General features: G+C 38.6%; 1 protein-coding gene across 3 annotated transcripts in view; it reads right to left on the bottom strand.

The window, feature by feature from the left end:
• Window positions 1-16,157, bottom strand: part of sh3glb2a (SH3-domain GRB2-like endophilin B2a) — a 27,672-nt gene extending 11,515 nt beyond the window's left edge. Inside the window, exons 1-7 of one of the 3 annotated variants that reach the window (XM_086207065.1) lie at window positions 15,984-16,157; window positions 15,314-15,455; window positions 12,372-12,383; window positions 9,886-10,014; window positions 8,011-8,144; window positions 4,546-4,638; window positions 1-55 (exon numbers count right to left, since the gene is read on the bottom strand). The exon at window positions 1-55 is cut by the window's left edge and continues 8 nt beyond it. In XM_086207065.1, the coding sequence (XP_086063191.1) occupies window positions 1-55; window positions 4,546-4,638; window positions 8,011-8,144; window positions 9,886-10,014; window positions 12,372-12,383; window positions 15,314-15,455; window positions 15,984-16,046 (628 nt within the window). In that variant the 5' untranslated portion in view covers window positions 16,047-16,157. Of the gene's footprint in view, window positions 56-4,545; window positions 4,639-8,010; window positions 8,145-9,885; window positions 10,015-12,371; window positions 12,384-15,313; window positions 15,495-15,983 lie in introns of all 3 variants that reach the window. The other 2 variants (XM_086207067.1, XM_086207066.1) reach the window with 2 other exon arrangements.
• Between the last annotated feature and the right edge of the window lie 294 nt (window positions 16,158-16,451).

Raw genomic sequence — 16,451 nt, 5'->3', positions numbered from 1 at the left:
CACTGGCAGAGAGCACATAGTTGCGTGGCCTGGTCTCCTGAAAATCTGGAGCCATCTATAGAGACAGTAATGCAATTCAAATGTAAACACATGACATTAAGTTGAAATGCCTTTGCTCTTTTAATTTGGAAATGTTTCCCCTTCATTTCAAGTTTTGTGTCCCAGAATTCCTCTGACACATGATGGGAAAGGAAGTTGGCAATTTACATCACTCAGCCCACATTAGGTGTGTCTGAGCTCATAAAAGAAAGGTGAAGAGGGGTGATGCAACACAACCATGCTGCTCATTAACATAATCTTAGACATAACAGAAACTACTGCCTACTCAGTTTACCTGACTAACCAACTGTCATCAGAATAGTTTTTACATGCGCATGCTCTTACATGCATAGAGTGGAAGTTGCAAAAGTCTGATTTTGTCAGTCATCAAACACTGGCTTTTTCACAATCAAAAGGTAAAACAAATATTCTGATAAATATCAGATGTTATCTTTAAGTCAACAGTGACACCAAAATGAACTTTGACAAAATCAGATGATGTATTGAAGGCACAGCCATTCCTGGGTGAAAATGAGTAGAACAAAATATAAATTTTGACTTCATCATTCAAGCACCCGACTTGACTTGTAAAATAGACCTACATACAGAATTTATAACAGTGTAGAAACTAAATCCAACTTCAGTGCAAAATCATTGGGACCCTCGCTCATCCACCAAAAACATCCGATCATTTTCTACTGCTTATCCTGTTAAGGGTCACGGGGGGAGCCTATCCCAGCTGCCTTTAGGCGAGTGGCGAGGTTCACCTTGGACAGGTCACCAGTCCATCTCAGGGCCAGCACATATAGACAGACAACCATTCACACTCACAGTCACACCTATGGTCAATTTAGAGCAGGGGTCACCAACACGGTGCCCGCGAGCACCAGGTCGCCCCCAAGGACCACATAAGTCGCCCGCAGGCCTCTTCTAAAAATAGCACAACTCACTCGTGAGCTGCGTCTAAAATTTAATTTTATTTTTTTGCTATTCTTTTTTTAATCACACTTGCATTTATATAGATTTAAAAATGACAATATCTTAAAAATATGTTCATTATACGTGAACTTTAGATCAGTTTAGGTGAACTCTGACCTGCTCTAGTTCAAAAGTCAGGATTGAGCGCGTGACAAAACCAGTGCTAGTGGATAGTAAGCTAGCGGGCGCAGCACGGATGGAAGCTGGATGGTGTTTCTTACCCCAAAAACATGGCAGAAAAAAGAGAGAAAACGTATCACTTTCACAATGAATGGGAAGAGGAGGAGTTCTTTTTTACAACTGTGAAAGAAACCTGCATGTGTCTCATTTGCGGGGCGAGTGTGGCGACGTCAAAGCGGCACAACATGGAGAGACACTTCACTACTTGTCATAAAAGCTACGATGCTAACTACCCACCGGGAAGCGCACTACAGGCAGAAAAAGCCCGTGAGCTGAAGGCAGCTTTGGGTAAGCAACAGTCTTTTTTCATGAGGCCGGCGAAAAAGTCACAAAAAGCAACCGAAGCCTCGTTATGTGTAGTGATGTAGGTGATCGTCTGAAAATGTAACAATTACTGAGATTAATAAAGTGCTGAATATTGATATGTTTCCCACCTTTTGTCATTGTTGATCATTTTTGTGACAAATCATTAATGTGACCAGTGTCTTCACATAGATGAGTGTCATTAATCATTATTAATAATGTATAACTCAAGGCAAACTGAGCAAATGTGTTATTTCAGGAGAGCCTTTCAAATTGGTAGCCCTTCGTATGACTCAGTACCCAGGAAGTAGCTCTCAGTTCCAGAAAGGTTGGTGACCCCTGATTTAGAGTATCAATCAACCTCATCCCCAATTGATGTCTTTGGACTGTGGGAGGAAGCTGGAGTACCAGAGAGAACCCACGCAGGCACAGGAAGAACATGCAGACTCCACACAGAAAGACCTTGTGCTCGAGAATGGAACCTTCTTGCTGTGAAGCGACAGTGCTAACCACTGCACCACCGCGTGCCGCCCACCACCAAAAACAATCATATGCTAAATTCAAATACTCTGGCTCCATATAATCTATAACATATGCAAACCACTGGCAGAGCACATGTGCAGCAGAATGCCTGTTTTTTTGTCTTTTTTACTAGGTTCAACTATAACACACCCACAACATAATTCTATAGATATAAAAATTTTAATCTCTTATTTTGTTGAATGTGTTTTCATTTTTTTAACCAGTCACAGCAATGTGAACACTATCATCAACTTCTTTGTTCGTTTGATATAACGTTAACATATGTCAATATAAAGAGTGAGTGAGTGTGTGTGTGTGTGTGTGTGTGTGTGTGTGTGTGTGTGTGTGTGTGTGTGTGTGTGTGTGTGTGTGTACAAATGTGTCACAAGGGTTTGGCGGTAGGAAATGATGGGCTGGGTAGATTTCCATTTTCATTTCACTGTGATGCTTATCAGTCAGTTATGCTCATAGTTTGTGTGAGTGGTTGTGTGGGCAGATCGCTCCCCTTATCTCTTATCAGGTTCCGCCCTCTTTCTTGTCACAGCTGATGAGCACACCTGATATTATTTGGCTCATCAAGGCTCGGTGTACAAGAGTATGGGAAAGAGTGCCAACGGGTGCCAATGTGGTACTTGGCAGAACTGGAGAGTGCTGTGACAGGTGGATCAGTCAGGTTGTTTGTGTGCCGGGGTTGGCTAAATACAAGATTCACTTATTGATGGTGAGATGAAGCCTCATGAATCATCGAACCACTTGAGCCAATTGGTTCGTGAAAGGGCTCCATACTTTATAGGGGATGGACCAATAGTGGAATTTTAAAATCTGATTTAAAAAAATGATAATTTAGAAAAGGAAAAAGCTGACAGTCAATGAACTGGCTGATTTTGTTATTGAAAACTTCTTATGTATTCAGTATCTATGAAATCTACATGAATGATTCAAATTGTGATTAATTAGGTGAAAAAATTATTTGGTTGAGATTGGTGCTCAGATATATACTTTCAGATAAAGTCACCTTTCCTTGAGTTCGAAACAAATGGTTATCACAGCTTTACATGGTATTAGGCCGATATTTAGGGAAAAATTCTTCACACGCCATAATTCAGCAGACATGAGAGATTTACATATTATACTCAAAGCAGATTTACATTCAGGTGACTACTATGTACACCATATTTTGCTGACTTAAGTGTTAGCTCATGGATTACATCACTGGATATCTCCTATTTCCTTTCACAGAGAGGAAAACTGCTTTTTGAAAGAAATAAAAAATTGTAATCAACTTTGTTATTCAAAGCACAACATTTGGGAAATTTGTGTGTGCTACTTTTCAACAGACCCTGTGACTTCTCAGTTAACTCAGACCAATATTACATACCGGAAATCAATTCTTCTTTGCCAATGCCTACATAGGACAAACTGTAATGTGTTTCCACTTGCCAAGAATGTTTTAGAGTGGAAATAAAACAACTTGATTTGTTTGGTCTTGTAAAATTCTTCAGATGGGGCGGGAAAAATGTCAGTAATGCATCAAGAGTTTACACAGTAAAATCTCAACTGTATTATGTCAAGGCTGCAGTGTTGAGCAGTGATTGACAAAGTAGATGATAAAACAAAGCTGTATCTGGCTTCATTCCTTGGATGTAATTTGCTCATGTTACGCAAAGAGGTTAACCTGATGATGCAACTCTGGTTCAGCCATACAGGGTTAGTATTATGTACAGCAGAGTCACCAAACTTTTTAAAGCTGAGATATATATATATATATATATATATATATATTGTATATATAATTTTTTTTATCTATATATAAAAACCCATTTATTTATACAGTATATATATCTATCTATATATATATACACACAGATATATAGATAGATAGATAGATCAATCTGGGACAGGTCTATTGTCATTCTCAAATTCACACCAATGCAAGTGTGATTAAAAAATAGAAACAAAAAAATTGGATGCTGCTCACTGGTGAGTGGTGCTATGGTGAGCTATTTTTAGAACCGGCCCGCGGGCGACTCATGTGGTCCTTGTGGGCGACCTGGTGCCCACCGGCACCATGCTGGTGACCCCTGATGTGCACTTTAAAATAAATAATACATATCTACATACTGTATATTCTAACTAAGAGATATCAGATCCGTACTTGGTATTTTCCAATATCCAAGTTCAGGTACAAGAATTGGTGTCAGGGAGGGAAAATGGTATGGGAACATCTCAAGGTTTTTGGGATCTTTCCAGTCCATTTGTGTCAACAATGCCTGTCATTTTTTGCCACCAGTAACTAAATGCCACAAAAATGGGAGTATAAGCAAGTGATACAAGTAAATATACCAACATGAGCATCATTCAGCACGATACTCAGCAAAGCATGTTTCAATACTCACGTCACCCTGGCACTGTGAAGGTTATGAATATATAGACCATTAGTCATAGTTAAGCATTGCAGCATCAACTACATTTGGTAAGAATCAATATCATGAGCCTGGGATAGAAGGCAAAATGAAGACTTACCGTAGCCTTAGCCTCAGCCACCTTCGCCTTCTTCAGACGTGTTTTACATGCATCCAGATCCAGGCGAAGATTCTCCAGAAGACGCCGTTCTTTCTGCAGAACATGATGGCAAATGATGTTAAAGCAAGCTTGATTGGACTGTGGGCTTCTAGAGACAAGTAGAACGTATGACTTTATGAAGCGAGCAACCTAGCAAAAAATGTCCTTTATTTTTGTCCCCAACACACAATTTGGTCTGGCTTGGTAAATATCCATTGATTTCTGGGATTCAACAATGTGGTCTTTTTTGTACGTTTCTTGTAGTAAGAAAAATCTTTTCTAGTTTGTCAAATACTCTACACAACATATTCAGACTTTTGTATAATTCACAGTACTGATTAAACAACTCAAACTCTATAAGCCTTTCAGAATATAGAATTATTACTTTCTGAACCATTCTAAATGTTCGGTTGAATGTCATGTTGATTAATGAGCAAAGGTTATTAATCAGAAAAACATTTAAAACGAGCATCCCACAGCCACATGTCCACAAGGTTACTGAGTGGAATTCAAAAAACAGCACATCTTACTTTGATGGTTAAGATTGTCTGGTGCATCGAGAGTCCAATTATTTTTTTCTATTATACAAAATAACTAAGACAATATTTGAGACATTTAAGAGAAAGAGTTGCTGCATGAGGGCCCATTTCATTGAAGACCAAAGAAACAATACTGACCTCTAGTGGTTAACTCTAATCAGGCCTTCCAGAAAAATTAGGAGTTTTTATGTGATTGTTGCTGGCAAAAATCCTTGATTATGTGGCACGTTTTCTTAAAAAAAAGAAAGAAAAAAAAGCGATGGAATATGCGGGATATTTATACAATTTTATCCGATGAAATTGCGGGAATTTTCAGAAATTGTGGGAACTTGCAATAACTGCAGTTTCATGAATAAGAAAAAACACAGAGATTCCCCCGACATGCTGTTCTCACCAGGCTACTACTTTAATGTAAAGAATCATTTCTAAAGACTTCCTATGATATGCAAGCATACTGCATCACAGAAAGTGTTGGGAATAATTAAGTTCTTCTTCCATTATTTTAAAGTGTCATATGTAATGAGGCTAGGGCTGTGGCCTCCAGCTCAACTGGTTAGTTGTTATGCTCTCATCTGACCATTGTTCGAGCTGTCCAGGATTAAACTATTATTTCTGGCAGGGGGACGGGAAGGAACAGACTGACAGATGTGTAGTTAGAGGTTGGTACTATTTTGGCACCAAGTGCATCAAACATGTTTAAAAGTTTGGCGTGTGCACACACACACACACACACACACACACACACACACACACACACACACACACACACACACACACACAGCTGTCCAGCTGAAAAGAGTTGACCAACACTACACTCCTTACTGCAGTAAAACATTCCCTAGTAAAGAAAATATTTAGGTGTCAAACCACCTGTTCAACCAGCATGTGTGGAAACGAGACATTTCTTCCTGCTTTGTCCGCTGTCTCTCATCACGTTCACAAAACCAAAGCATGATTGTGAAGCTAATTCGTCAGCATTATGTCCATAAATATGCCAAAATGAAAACTATGTGTCTGCCATTATCCACTGTCGAGCAAGTGAGGGTGGTCGAGATCCTATTTGGCCAGCGGAGAAGAGAACACAGACCAGCATCTTCCTACTTTCAGAAGGATTCTTCAGTAATCTCAGCTAGAGCTTGTTTGTTTCATAATTGTTCTTATTATTGTTCTATAAAATGGACTTTCCTTGTTAAATTCCGTGCATTTAAGGGTAAAACTTTAGGTTAATATTGTGTTCTTAAGAATGAGATTACATCGAAGTAGCTCTATTTTTACAATTTAAAAAAAAAAAAAAGCAATCGACTGATTGAAGTTTTTTTTTTTTTTTTTACAGTTTTGGTCAGCCAAGGTATTCTTTGGCCCTATGGTCCTTTGACCAAATAATCCTACAGTCCTAGATCAGGCTGAATGATAATTTGTTTCCAAATCTTCCTCACAGAAACCATGTGTGCATTTTTAATTTTGTGATAAAGACAGCAGGCTAACATGTTATCATATAACTGGCGTTACAGCCAATTAAATTCATGCTTATTTATTTGCTTTTGTATCTGTATTCTTTGCAAAAATTTGTTTCATTTTCAGATTAAAAAAAAACAAATAAAGATCATTATTTTACTTTCTCACATTGGCATGGACCCTATATGGTTTCATACATAATACACCCGAGGTGGATAGGGCGCAGTAAAAAACTGAATGATTCACTGTGATGCATTTAAGGTTTCCAAAGAGTGTTTGGATTGTCTGTCCTTACAAGTAAAAGATAGGTTTCACTTGTCACAACAAGAATTTTCAGCATCGATTCCAGTGTCTGAGAAACTAGCAAGGAGATCTGGTCGCCCGCTCTTAACACGTATAACAGACTATTTTTTAAGATTGAGAAAAGAAAATATATCATTGACAAATATCTATATATATATCGATCTTACTGCAAAAGTAATCTGTCTGTCTGTCTGTCTGTCAAACCAGATCAGGTTCCCTACACTTTTGTCCACAAACTGAGTGATGACTTAAATTTTAGCTACAGAATGAATCAAATAAATTCTATATTGCAGTTAACGTGAATTGAAAAATAGTCATATTACGATGCTAACTGGGTCTGCACCAAAAACACCAGAAATGCTCCATTAATCTCAGTGTGTTGCAGAATGTAGAAAACATTTGGCATAGTTTGGTGCCAAATAAAAGTCTGTGTCAAAGATGAACTGCACATTCTTTAACAGATGTCTGTGTAGGTTCTCATTCATCCAGGTCATCGTAGATCAAAGCGAAGTAAAATCTGGTCAACTGGACGTAGGTTTATCTTGAAGACGTTTCACCTCTCATCCGAGAGGCTTCTTCATTCTTTAACCATGACGAGTCCAACACACACTGGTAAAATAATCCTGTTGTTTAATCAACTCTCTAAAAGTCAGGTTGATAGATTTTCTTGGCAAAGGCAAAGTACCTTTCAAAAAAATTTGTAAACAAAAATTGTGAGAAATAAACCTTCGGCGTACATAAGGAATCTTACAGCTTTTAGTTGAACAATGGAAAGCAAGCATTGCATATTTTGATTCTGTATGAATAAAAACAATTTGTTGACAGTCCTAAATTTCACCGAATATATAAATATATAGGGTATGAATAAAGTATAAATATAGGCTGATATGCTGGTATCAGAATTATCTGTTCCTGGCTTCGACCAAAAAAATTCAGCATCATTACGGCTCAATAGTTTATTGATCAGAAAACTGAGCCTTGGGCCCCGAAGAGATCTGTCGCAGTCTGTCTGCACGACAGTCGGCAAAATCCAATAGGGTGAACAAACAAAAAAAAAAACACCAGTTCATACCTGAACCTATTACATTCAAAATGGTAAATGATTAAGGGTGTGGTGTTACAGACTCACTGTAATAGTCCTCCAGTCTCCTTCCAGAAAGTTCCTGAAGGGTGTGAGAAAGCTGATGGCTGATGTCTGAATGTACTCCCTTTCTGCTGCTCCTAATCTTCTCTCACATTCGCCAACCTTGATCAGCGTGGTCCCTGCAAGAAATCAAATCCAGCTATTAGGGGAAAGAAACCTCCTGCCTATCAAAGGCAATTTGTTTTTCACTTTGACAATTCCAAAAATTGTCAAAATTATTGGGATTGCTGACTGGTCAGCCCTGTGGGTAAACATTTATCATGATCTATGTGCATATCAGTAATTCAATATATCAGAGGGGTTGGGCAGGTAATACCATTTTATAGGGACAGTAATATCATTTATTGCACTATACTCCTTTTTTCTTCAAACGTATATACATTCAATTATTGTAGTAAAGCACAAGCATGGCAACTGCAGGGCTGGTATACTGTATATGCTTAAAAGACAGAATTTAACATGTCAAATTAACCACAAGCCAGGGTGTTTGTCTCTCTTTTTTTTGGTTTTATTTTCATTTTTGAAGTTATTGTCCATTTTATATCATAAATTCTCTACATACCATACATGGTGCAGCCCTCAATATCCAGCATGAATTTGATTTTGTATAGAATTGTTGAGCTAGGAATACACTGCCTATCAACACCATGTATAATATTGTAACAGGAGAACACAGAGGACAAACCGGGTAATAGAGAGGGCAATATTGATCTTTCCTTTTCCAGAGAGGGGAAAGGATCTGATTTATTTGCCAGACACATTTGCCTAAACGACCCAGTGGAGGGAAGGGAACAATGATTTAAGTTTCAACCCTGAAACATTATCAGAATAAAACAATCCAGCGGGTTGAACATCAGGCTCTTCGTCAAATTTTCAGCCGAGGCACCCTTCACTAACTGAATGGCTTCGATACCACCCAGAATCAAAAGATGTCAGTCAGTACCTAATTTTAATGCCTATGATGTAAAACTGAACATTTTTGGATGTGTGAAAATTTTGTGCGAAAAAGCAGAAAACTAAAACCAAAGATTCATAATTATTTCCATTTTATGGAAATAGATTTTAGTCTGTATCAAAAACGTAACTGGAACTGGAAAAAGGAACTGGAATCAAAGTCACATTATCAGTAAAGCTATACTCGGTGCTAATTATCAGCTACACTGATATATGAAACCTTTATAAATTAACTAGTTGTCACTCTCTTACAATGAGTACTACACACATCCAGTACTGTTTTCCTCTGTATGAATATGTATGAATGACTTCAAGCATATGGAGATTCCACTTCTCCCCATGCCTTATTTGGCTCTTTTTCATAAAGTGTCTTTGAGTTTCCTGAAAAGCACTACATAAGTTGAATGTACTATTAGCATTATTGTCATCGTTTTTGTTATTATTATACAGTTTATAATATTGTGACTGACAATCCAGTTTAATCTTTAGCTCTTCTTCAGATGAACTTTTTGGAGAGCTTCAAAAGATGTTGAAGTGAATTCTGATGAAATATGTCTTGAGTTAAGCAAAAAACAAAAAAACAAAACAAAAAAAACCTTTATCATCAAATCATCTGACTTGATGCAAAGCCACAAGACAAATGTCACATGCAGCTAGTTTCTCCCCCACGTGCTACTCATTTTATGCCAGCCCTCACATAGTTTAAATAGCAATCTGTGTGTCTACCATTAATGGCAGAACTGGGAGGACTAAAATATTGGGAAATCAAGAGTCCTAAGTGGTCAAGTGAATAGCTGATCAAGCTGGGAACTTATAAAAAAATACATATATTTTTCACTGGAATAAATTAAATCATAAGCCCTTTTTTCTGTTTGTTTGTTTTTTTCCCAAGGATGTTTTACTCACCATATGGAGTTCCAGGACCAAATTCTGTTGCGGCATCCTGCATATACTGACCCAGCAACTCTGCATTGGTTATTCTGGACGGTGCCTTCCTGTCCAACTTCTCATAGAGAAATTCCTCAATTCTTGCACCTGCAGAAAAGATCAAGATATTTCATGTATGGAAGCATAGTCATTAGTTTTTGTACTGTACCTTCTACTGTTACCTGTAACCTTTTAGTTAGTTTAGAACTTAAAACTGATTATATGAAAACTGTACCCAAAATTCTAATTTGTGTATTATTTGTTACCCTTCAGTTGCAGGAGAACCCAATCTTTTAATTAAACTTGAATTTATGTTCATATTTGTCCTTTGTAATCCAGAGAAGTACCCAACTCTACTGTACTATGGGTCTTTTTGCATCCTGGAGTTTTGATTTGAGGCAGAAAAGAGAAGGAGATGATGTTAAAAAGGAACGCATGGGAAAGTGTAGGACAAGTGATCTCACCAGGCAGAACACTCATAGCTGTTGAGGTCTGCATCAATGCGACACACATTACCAAGTGTCCAGCATATTGCTGTAGGCTAGGGTTTAGGGCAGGGGTCATCCACATCTGTCAGAGGGCCAGATGCTTCTTGTAGGGATCTACATTCAACAATGTTCCTGAGCACCACAGCTAATCTGGGTTTTTTTATGTGTACTTTTTCAGCCAGGAGAGCACTGAATATTCCCATAACAGTAACAAATGGACATTGGAAAGGAAGGGAGTGCCCTGAAGTCACAACAAAATCACAAGACCAATTGCTTAGAGTCAGAATCAACAACTGCTTGATCTGCAGGTAACAGCAGATTCGGGCAGCTTCATAATGTTCAAGTCAACAGCTATTACTTCCACCCGTGAGGAAAAGATTTGGAGCTGCAGGCTTGAAAGGTCACGTGGCGGACACAACAACGTTAATAAAATGGTTTCATGAAAAAAAGAGGCTTGTTGAACCATAAAGGGTGCATAGCACATATACTACACAGACACACGTCACTACACAGAATAACAGATTGCTATATGGAGCCGGCCTAATGATCACAACACTTCTACTAGTTTGAAACAATGAGACGAGAATGTGAGCAAGAAAAATGCAAAGTGCATAAATGGTAAAAATGTGTGCCAAATTCCCAGCGACACAAATAAATGCCTGCCCCGTTAGTGGATTACCTTCTGTTCCATTGGCTTGTATTACTTGGTGAAATCTTCCATTCATACAGTATGGAGAGCTCAAGCGGGAAATCGTGGATCCGGCACTGTGAAGTAACTCTGGTCAATCAATCTAAGTAGGCAGTGTTGATCCAACATGATTCGATTCTACTACTACACTGCCTATTTCTCACCTCAAATGTTTTAGAAACATTTTTAGTTGTAACATGAGATCATCTGTTGCCCAGCCACCATGCTGAGCTGTGGCAGCTTTGTCACTTCACCCAGAATCTTTTGAATGACCAGCAGCCTTTCTCAACACAACTGCTGAACAATGGCGCAATGGTGATTACTCAGCAATGATTATTCCTTAAGTAGCATGGCTCAGAGATAGAGTAGCAGTCAAAGGGGCGCAGGTTGGAACCTCGCTTTTCCAGAAGACTGAACGAGATACTGAACACCTAATAAAGCACAGAATCTATTAAAGGCATGTAAGGTATGACAAAAAAAGTTCTTACTACTGGCGTTCACAGATGGAGAAAATTGTCGATCATGCATTTCTTCAAGGAAGCGACCTATCTTGGAACAATGAACTAGAATATGAAGCAATATCCATCCATCCATCCATTTAACAGATATTAAAGACTGCGTAAAATCAACTATCCACGACGGTGACCACAGGAAAGTGGAAAAACCAACGAAAAACTAGATATTAAAGACTGCGTAAAATCAACTATCCACGACGGTGACCACAGGAAAGTGGAAAAACCAACGAAAAACTATATAGATCCAGTTTAGACCACATTGAAAACATGACAGAAAAGAATGATCCATGGGTTGAGCGCAACGGTTCAATCTTATTCAGTGACCTAGTAACATGTTTCAGAAGATACATCGACATCATATTTGAGCTTAATAGAAGAAAGATGAAAGGAAAATCTATTATTAAACACATCGCCTGTCTAAGGCCAGTGGAACAGCAGAGACTCCACTAAAAAGGGGGCAGGACATCATCTCTAATCAGCATTCACAGGGATTTTCATTCAGCATACAACCTTACCATTCACCCAGTTATTGGATGTGCTGACTCATCATCAGCTGAGTGTCAGAATAGCATTCATTATTAGTTTCATGTCCAGCTGGTAGTGATCAGCACTGAAGTCACACTGACACGTCTCAATGCATTGCAAATGCATTTTCCAGCCACCAAATAAATGTGGTGATTTTTTTTTTTTGGGGACTACTTCTCTGTACATATAATTGAAAAGTATGAAAAATTTCCACAGCAGGGCACTAGAGTAGGGAGGCAAAATACTCACCAGTGTGATCAACTGTAGCATGAAGAATCAAAAAGTCAAAAAGTTAGAGCTCTCTATTCTGGAGGTTGTCATTTCATGTCACCCCAAACCTAAAATATTTCTAATCAGCTGCAGTATCTTCAATTTATTTGACCTCTATGAATTTAACAGTCACTGCTAATATTTTGTATTTATATAATTCCTGTATTTAGAAGCTGTTATGGCTTCCATTTGTTTTAAGGTGAGGTGAGTTACAGTGCATGACAGAGCATTTTTGGAGAAAATTTACCATCAAGGACCACATCAGTGGTTTTTAAATGTTTAAATAAAATTGCATTTACCTTTTCATTTTTTGGCCCATTTTATGATTTTTTGTTTTGTTTTGTGGAAATACACTTGCAAGCTCTCCCCATTTACAAAGTGCCCTTTTCTAGCCACTAGAAATTACCATATTTTTCGCACTATAAGGCGGATTATAAGGCGCACCCTCAATGAATGGCCTATTTTAAAACTTTTCATATATAGGGCACACCGCATTATAAGGCGCATAGAATCTTAACGACTGTAGTGGCTGGGGTTGCGTTATGCATCCACTAGATGGAGCTGCGCTAAAGGGAACGTCAACAAAACAGTCAGATAAGTCAGTCGGTCAAACTTTATTCGTAGAATACAAACCAACGTTCTGACAACTCCGTTCACTCCCAAAACAAGATAGTGCATTCACAAACGGGGAGGGGAACTTTTCCCTGATTCAGTAAACACGTAAAAGAAACAGTCAGTAAATCAAACGCTAGTGCAATCACAATATAGTAACTCTCGAAATAGTGCAAATAACAATATCTAAATAACTCAACGTTGTCCAAACGTTAATGTCCATATTCACAATATCTCCCAAGCCTCGTTCGGTTGTAAACACGTGAAAGAAACACGTAAAGCTCACTCTTTCAGTTCATTCCTCATCCACGAATCCATCAAATTCTTCCTCTTCAGTGTCCGAGTTGAACAGCTGGGCGAGTACGGCATCCAACGTGCCCGGTTCCGTCCGGTAAAGTCGTCATTATCCGAGTTAGTGTTGCCGTTGTTGTCTGGCAGTTCAGTGACAATACCGTTTTTACCGCCGTTACTTCGGCGACGCCCCCTGACTACGGTAGCCACAATGAACCAATATCGATCCACACATAAGGCGCATCGGATTATAAGGCGCACTGTCGGTTTTTGAGAAAATTCGAGGTTTTGGGTGCGCCTTATAGTGCGGAAAATACGGTAAATTAAATAAGGTATTCATGAAGGGTAATATTACCACCTTTGATGCAAGAGAAGCAAATGGGATAAGCATTACAGCTGCCACTTTCATGTCATTTTGTATGATGGCATGGATTTCGATTTCACCATGATGAACTTCAGAGTCCCCTCAGACCTAAAGTGGCAAAGACCCAACCAGTCAGACACAGAAATGCACTAAACCACTACCAGTCTGCTGGAATGAAGACAAAGATATCTGACCGAGCTGGAAGACAATTTGCTGGTATTAGGAACACAAGATTTTAAAAAATACTGTTTGCAATCTTCTTGGCAGATATCGTGATTATGATATGATTTATATTACAGGAAACGCTCAGACTGCAGAATACGTGTAGAATGGACATTTACATATTTTAACACACAATTACCTTTGAAAAAAACTTTGTACCTTCCTGAGATTTTAAAATTGCAGTAGGCCACATTGCAACTGATTACTTTTAGATTAACTGTGCAGCATACTTTTTATTTTAGTCGTATTGATCGTGTACACTCGTGTATCTTGTGGGAAAATGTTCCTGTCCTTCAGTACTGTACTTTAATGTATTTTTCAGTTTAATTTTATACTGCTAGATTTGATAATACTTTAGAATACAAGCAATGAGACTTTGCAAATTTTTATTGTTCATCACACTTGCTTCAACTCAAGGAGCTTTGGTGGATTCCTACTGCTTCCCTTCTGTTGAAGGTTTGCGGTTATCCCTGCAACGCATATAATTGGTGCATTTTCTCATTAACAGAGATGCTATGCACAAAACCTGATGTATGTTTTCAGGCTTTCCACATATCAGTGATGTCAGAACCAAAACTCTCCACCTGAAGACCTTGGCCATCACAAAAGCTCTACATATGGGCCAGGGAGTCTGGGGGATTTGCACGAGTGTCTCAGTTCCTGCACAGCAGTTTTAATTCTTCTGGAACGAATCACACCTTTTAACTTCACTAAGTACCTGAATTTGTTAATCAAAAGTATCACAATAAACTGTTAACTATCTGTCAAAACATCACCTCTAAACAATTTAATTGTTTAATTTGCACTCTTAGTTTTTCAAGCCATGTTTAACTTCACTGAACATTATTTTTTGAAAATAGTTGTTGTTTATTCATTAACTCTTAAGTACTGCATCATTTAGTCATACATCAGTTTTTACTACCAGGCCTGATGTTGAAGCCAAATAATTTGTCAGATCAGCTAAATTTTATTTTTACGAAACTTTGTTTTATTCATTGCTTAACAGTAACTGTATCTTATTAAATACAGTTAGTGTCCTCCATTTTCTGTATTATTTTTTTTAAATTACAATCTGCATTGATAAATAAATATGTGTATTTATAAATGAAACCAGTTTGTCTCTTATGGTTAAAAATAATCAAAAATATTACAGTATGCTAGATGAATATTGCAGTTTTGGTGTAGGTTCATTGCCTCTTGTGAAGCATTTTAATGAATTTTGATCAAATGGACTACTTGAAATTGTTTTCACCATATAGAAACATATAGTCACATCATCAGTAAATTGTGACTGACCTCACATGTGCCTTGCATTGTTGTTTACACATATTCAGTATGGCAGCAGTTCTTCTTAAGGAGACTAGAATTGTCGGTTTCTTATTCTATCTATCCGTGCCTATTTTGAGGATTACTAGATTGATGTCATACTCACTTGGGTTGGGCTGCAGCAGGACCTCAGTTTGTCTGTAGATTTTCTCAGTCCAGTGTTTGGTGCAGTCTGCGCGGCTCATCAGGTTTTCATAGTGGGCGTCCAACTCAGTCTTCTCTGCCTGCCCCAACTTCTCCTCTGTGTACTACGGCAGAGCAAGCACACGCACACGCACGCACGCGCTCTTGCGCGTTAAGTACAACAACACAGCTGTCACTGACATCTGACTTTAAATTAGTCATTTTTAAATTACGAAATAACCTCAAGTCATGACTCTGCGCTCTTCTGGCCTCTTTATCACTCACCATCACCACAGATACAGCTAACACATATAGAGTGATCGACTTAGCTGCTGTCATTGTAACGACGGTTACTGTATGATAGAGCGTAGAGCGGACCCGTGAGATAATGTTACATAACGTTATCCCGGTGTCTGACCACAATACCAATGACAGCAGCTGGACTGCGCTTACATTGCATACAATGTTAGAAAAAACTCTAACCTAGACGAAGCTTAACAGGACCTTATTTTACCTGCTTTCTATGCTAACATGTAACGTTAGCGTTGGGTTAGCTTGACTATCAACTCAGACCAAACATCTGGCTGTCAACTGCAAAGCGCAAGACGAATACATGAAACAGTTAGAACTCTCGGGCAGGAACTATTCTTTACCTGAACAGCTCGTGTGAAAAACAGTCCAGCACCTGAAGCGAGCTTCTTCACATTGAAATCCATCGTATTCGTATCTGCTGTCAGGGGATGTTCAACTCGAGACAAGAGACCACTCGACACCGACGCTGTGGCACACGCCACAAGTCACATGACCACCACGGCCTCATCACGTCAAATACGAAGCAAATTACTCCATTCAATTTTTTCAAAAAAATAATGCGCACGAGATTAAAGATAAAAGCTGTTTCGGTTGGTTTCTCTGGACTGCTGTGTGCACACTACACGGCTCAGTTCATGACTGGCATGAATCGGTCCTTTTACACCCGTTTAGAGAAATCCAACTAAAGAACGTTAGATAAACTTACGTCCAGTTGACCAGATTTTACTTCGCTTCGACCAACTAAAGAACATACCAAGTATGGGATAGTTGGATTCTAAACGTTTGATAACACGTCCATCTAACTTAAA

Source organism: Aulostomus chinensis, chromosome 6 (assembly GCF_037954235.1).
Source record: "Aulostomus chinensis isolate RoL2024-O1b breed Wild chromosome 6, RoL_Achi_v1.0, whole genome shotgun sequence".
Taxonomy (NCBI): Eukaryota; Metazoa; Chordata; class Actinopteri; order Syngnathiformes; family Aulostomidae; genus Aulostomus; species Aulostomus chinensis.
Note: the sequence above shows the minus strand (reverse complement) of the source record. Positions and strands in the feature narration are given on the sequence as shown.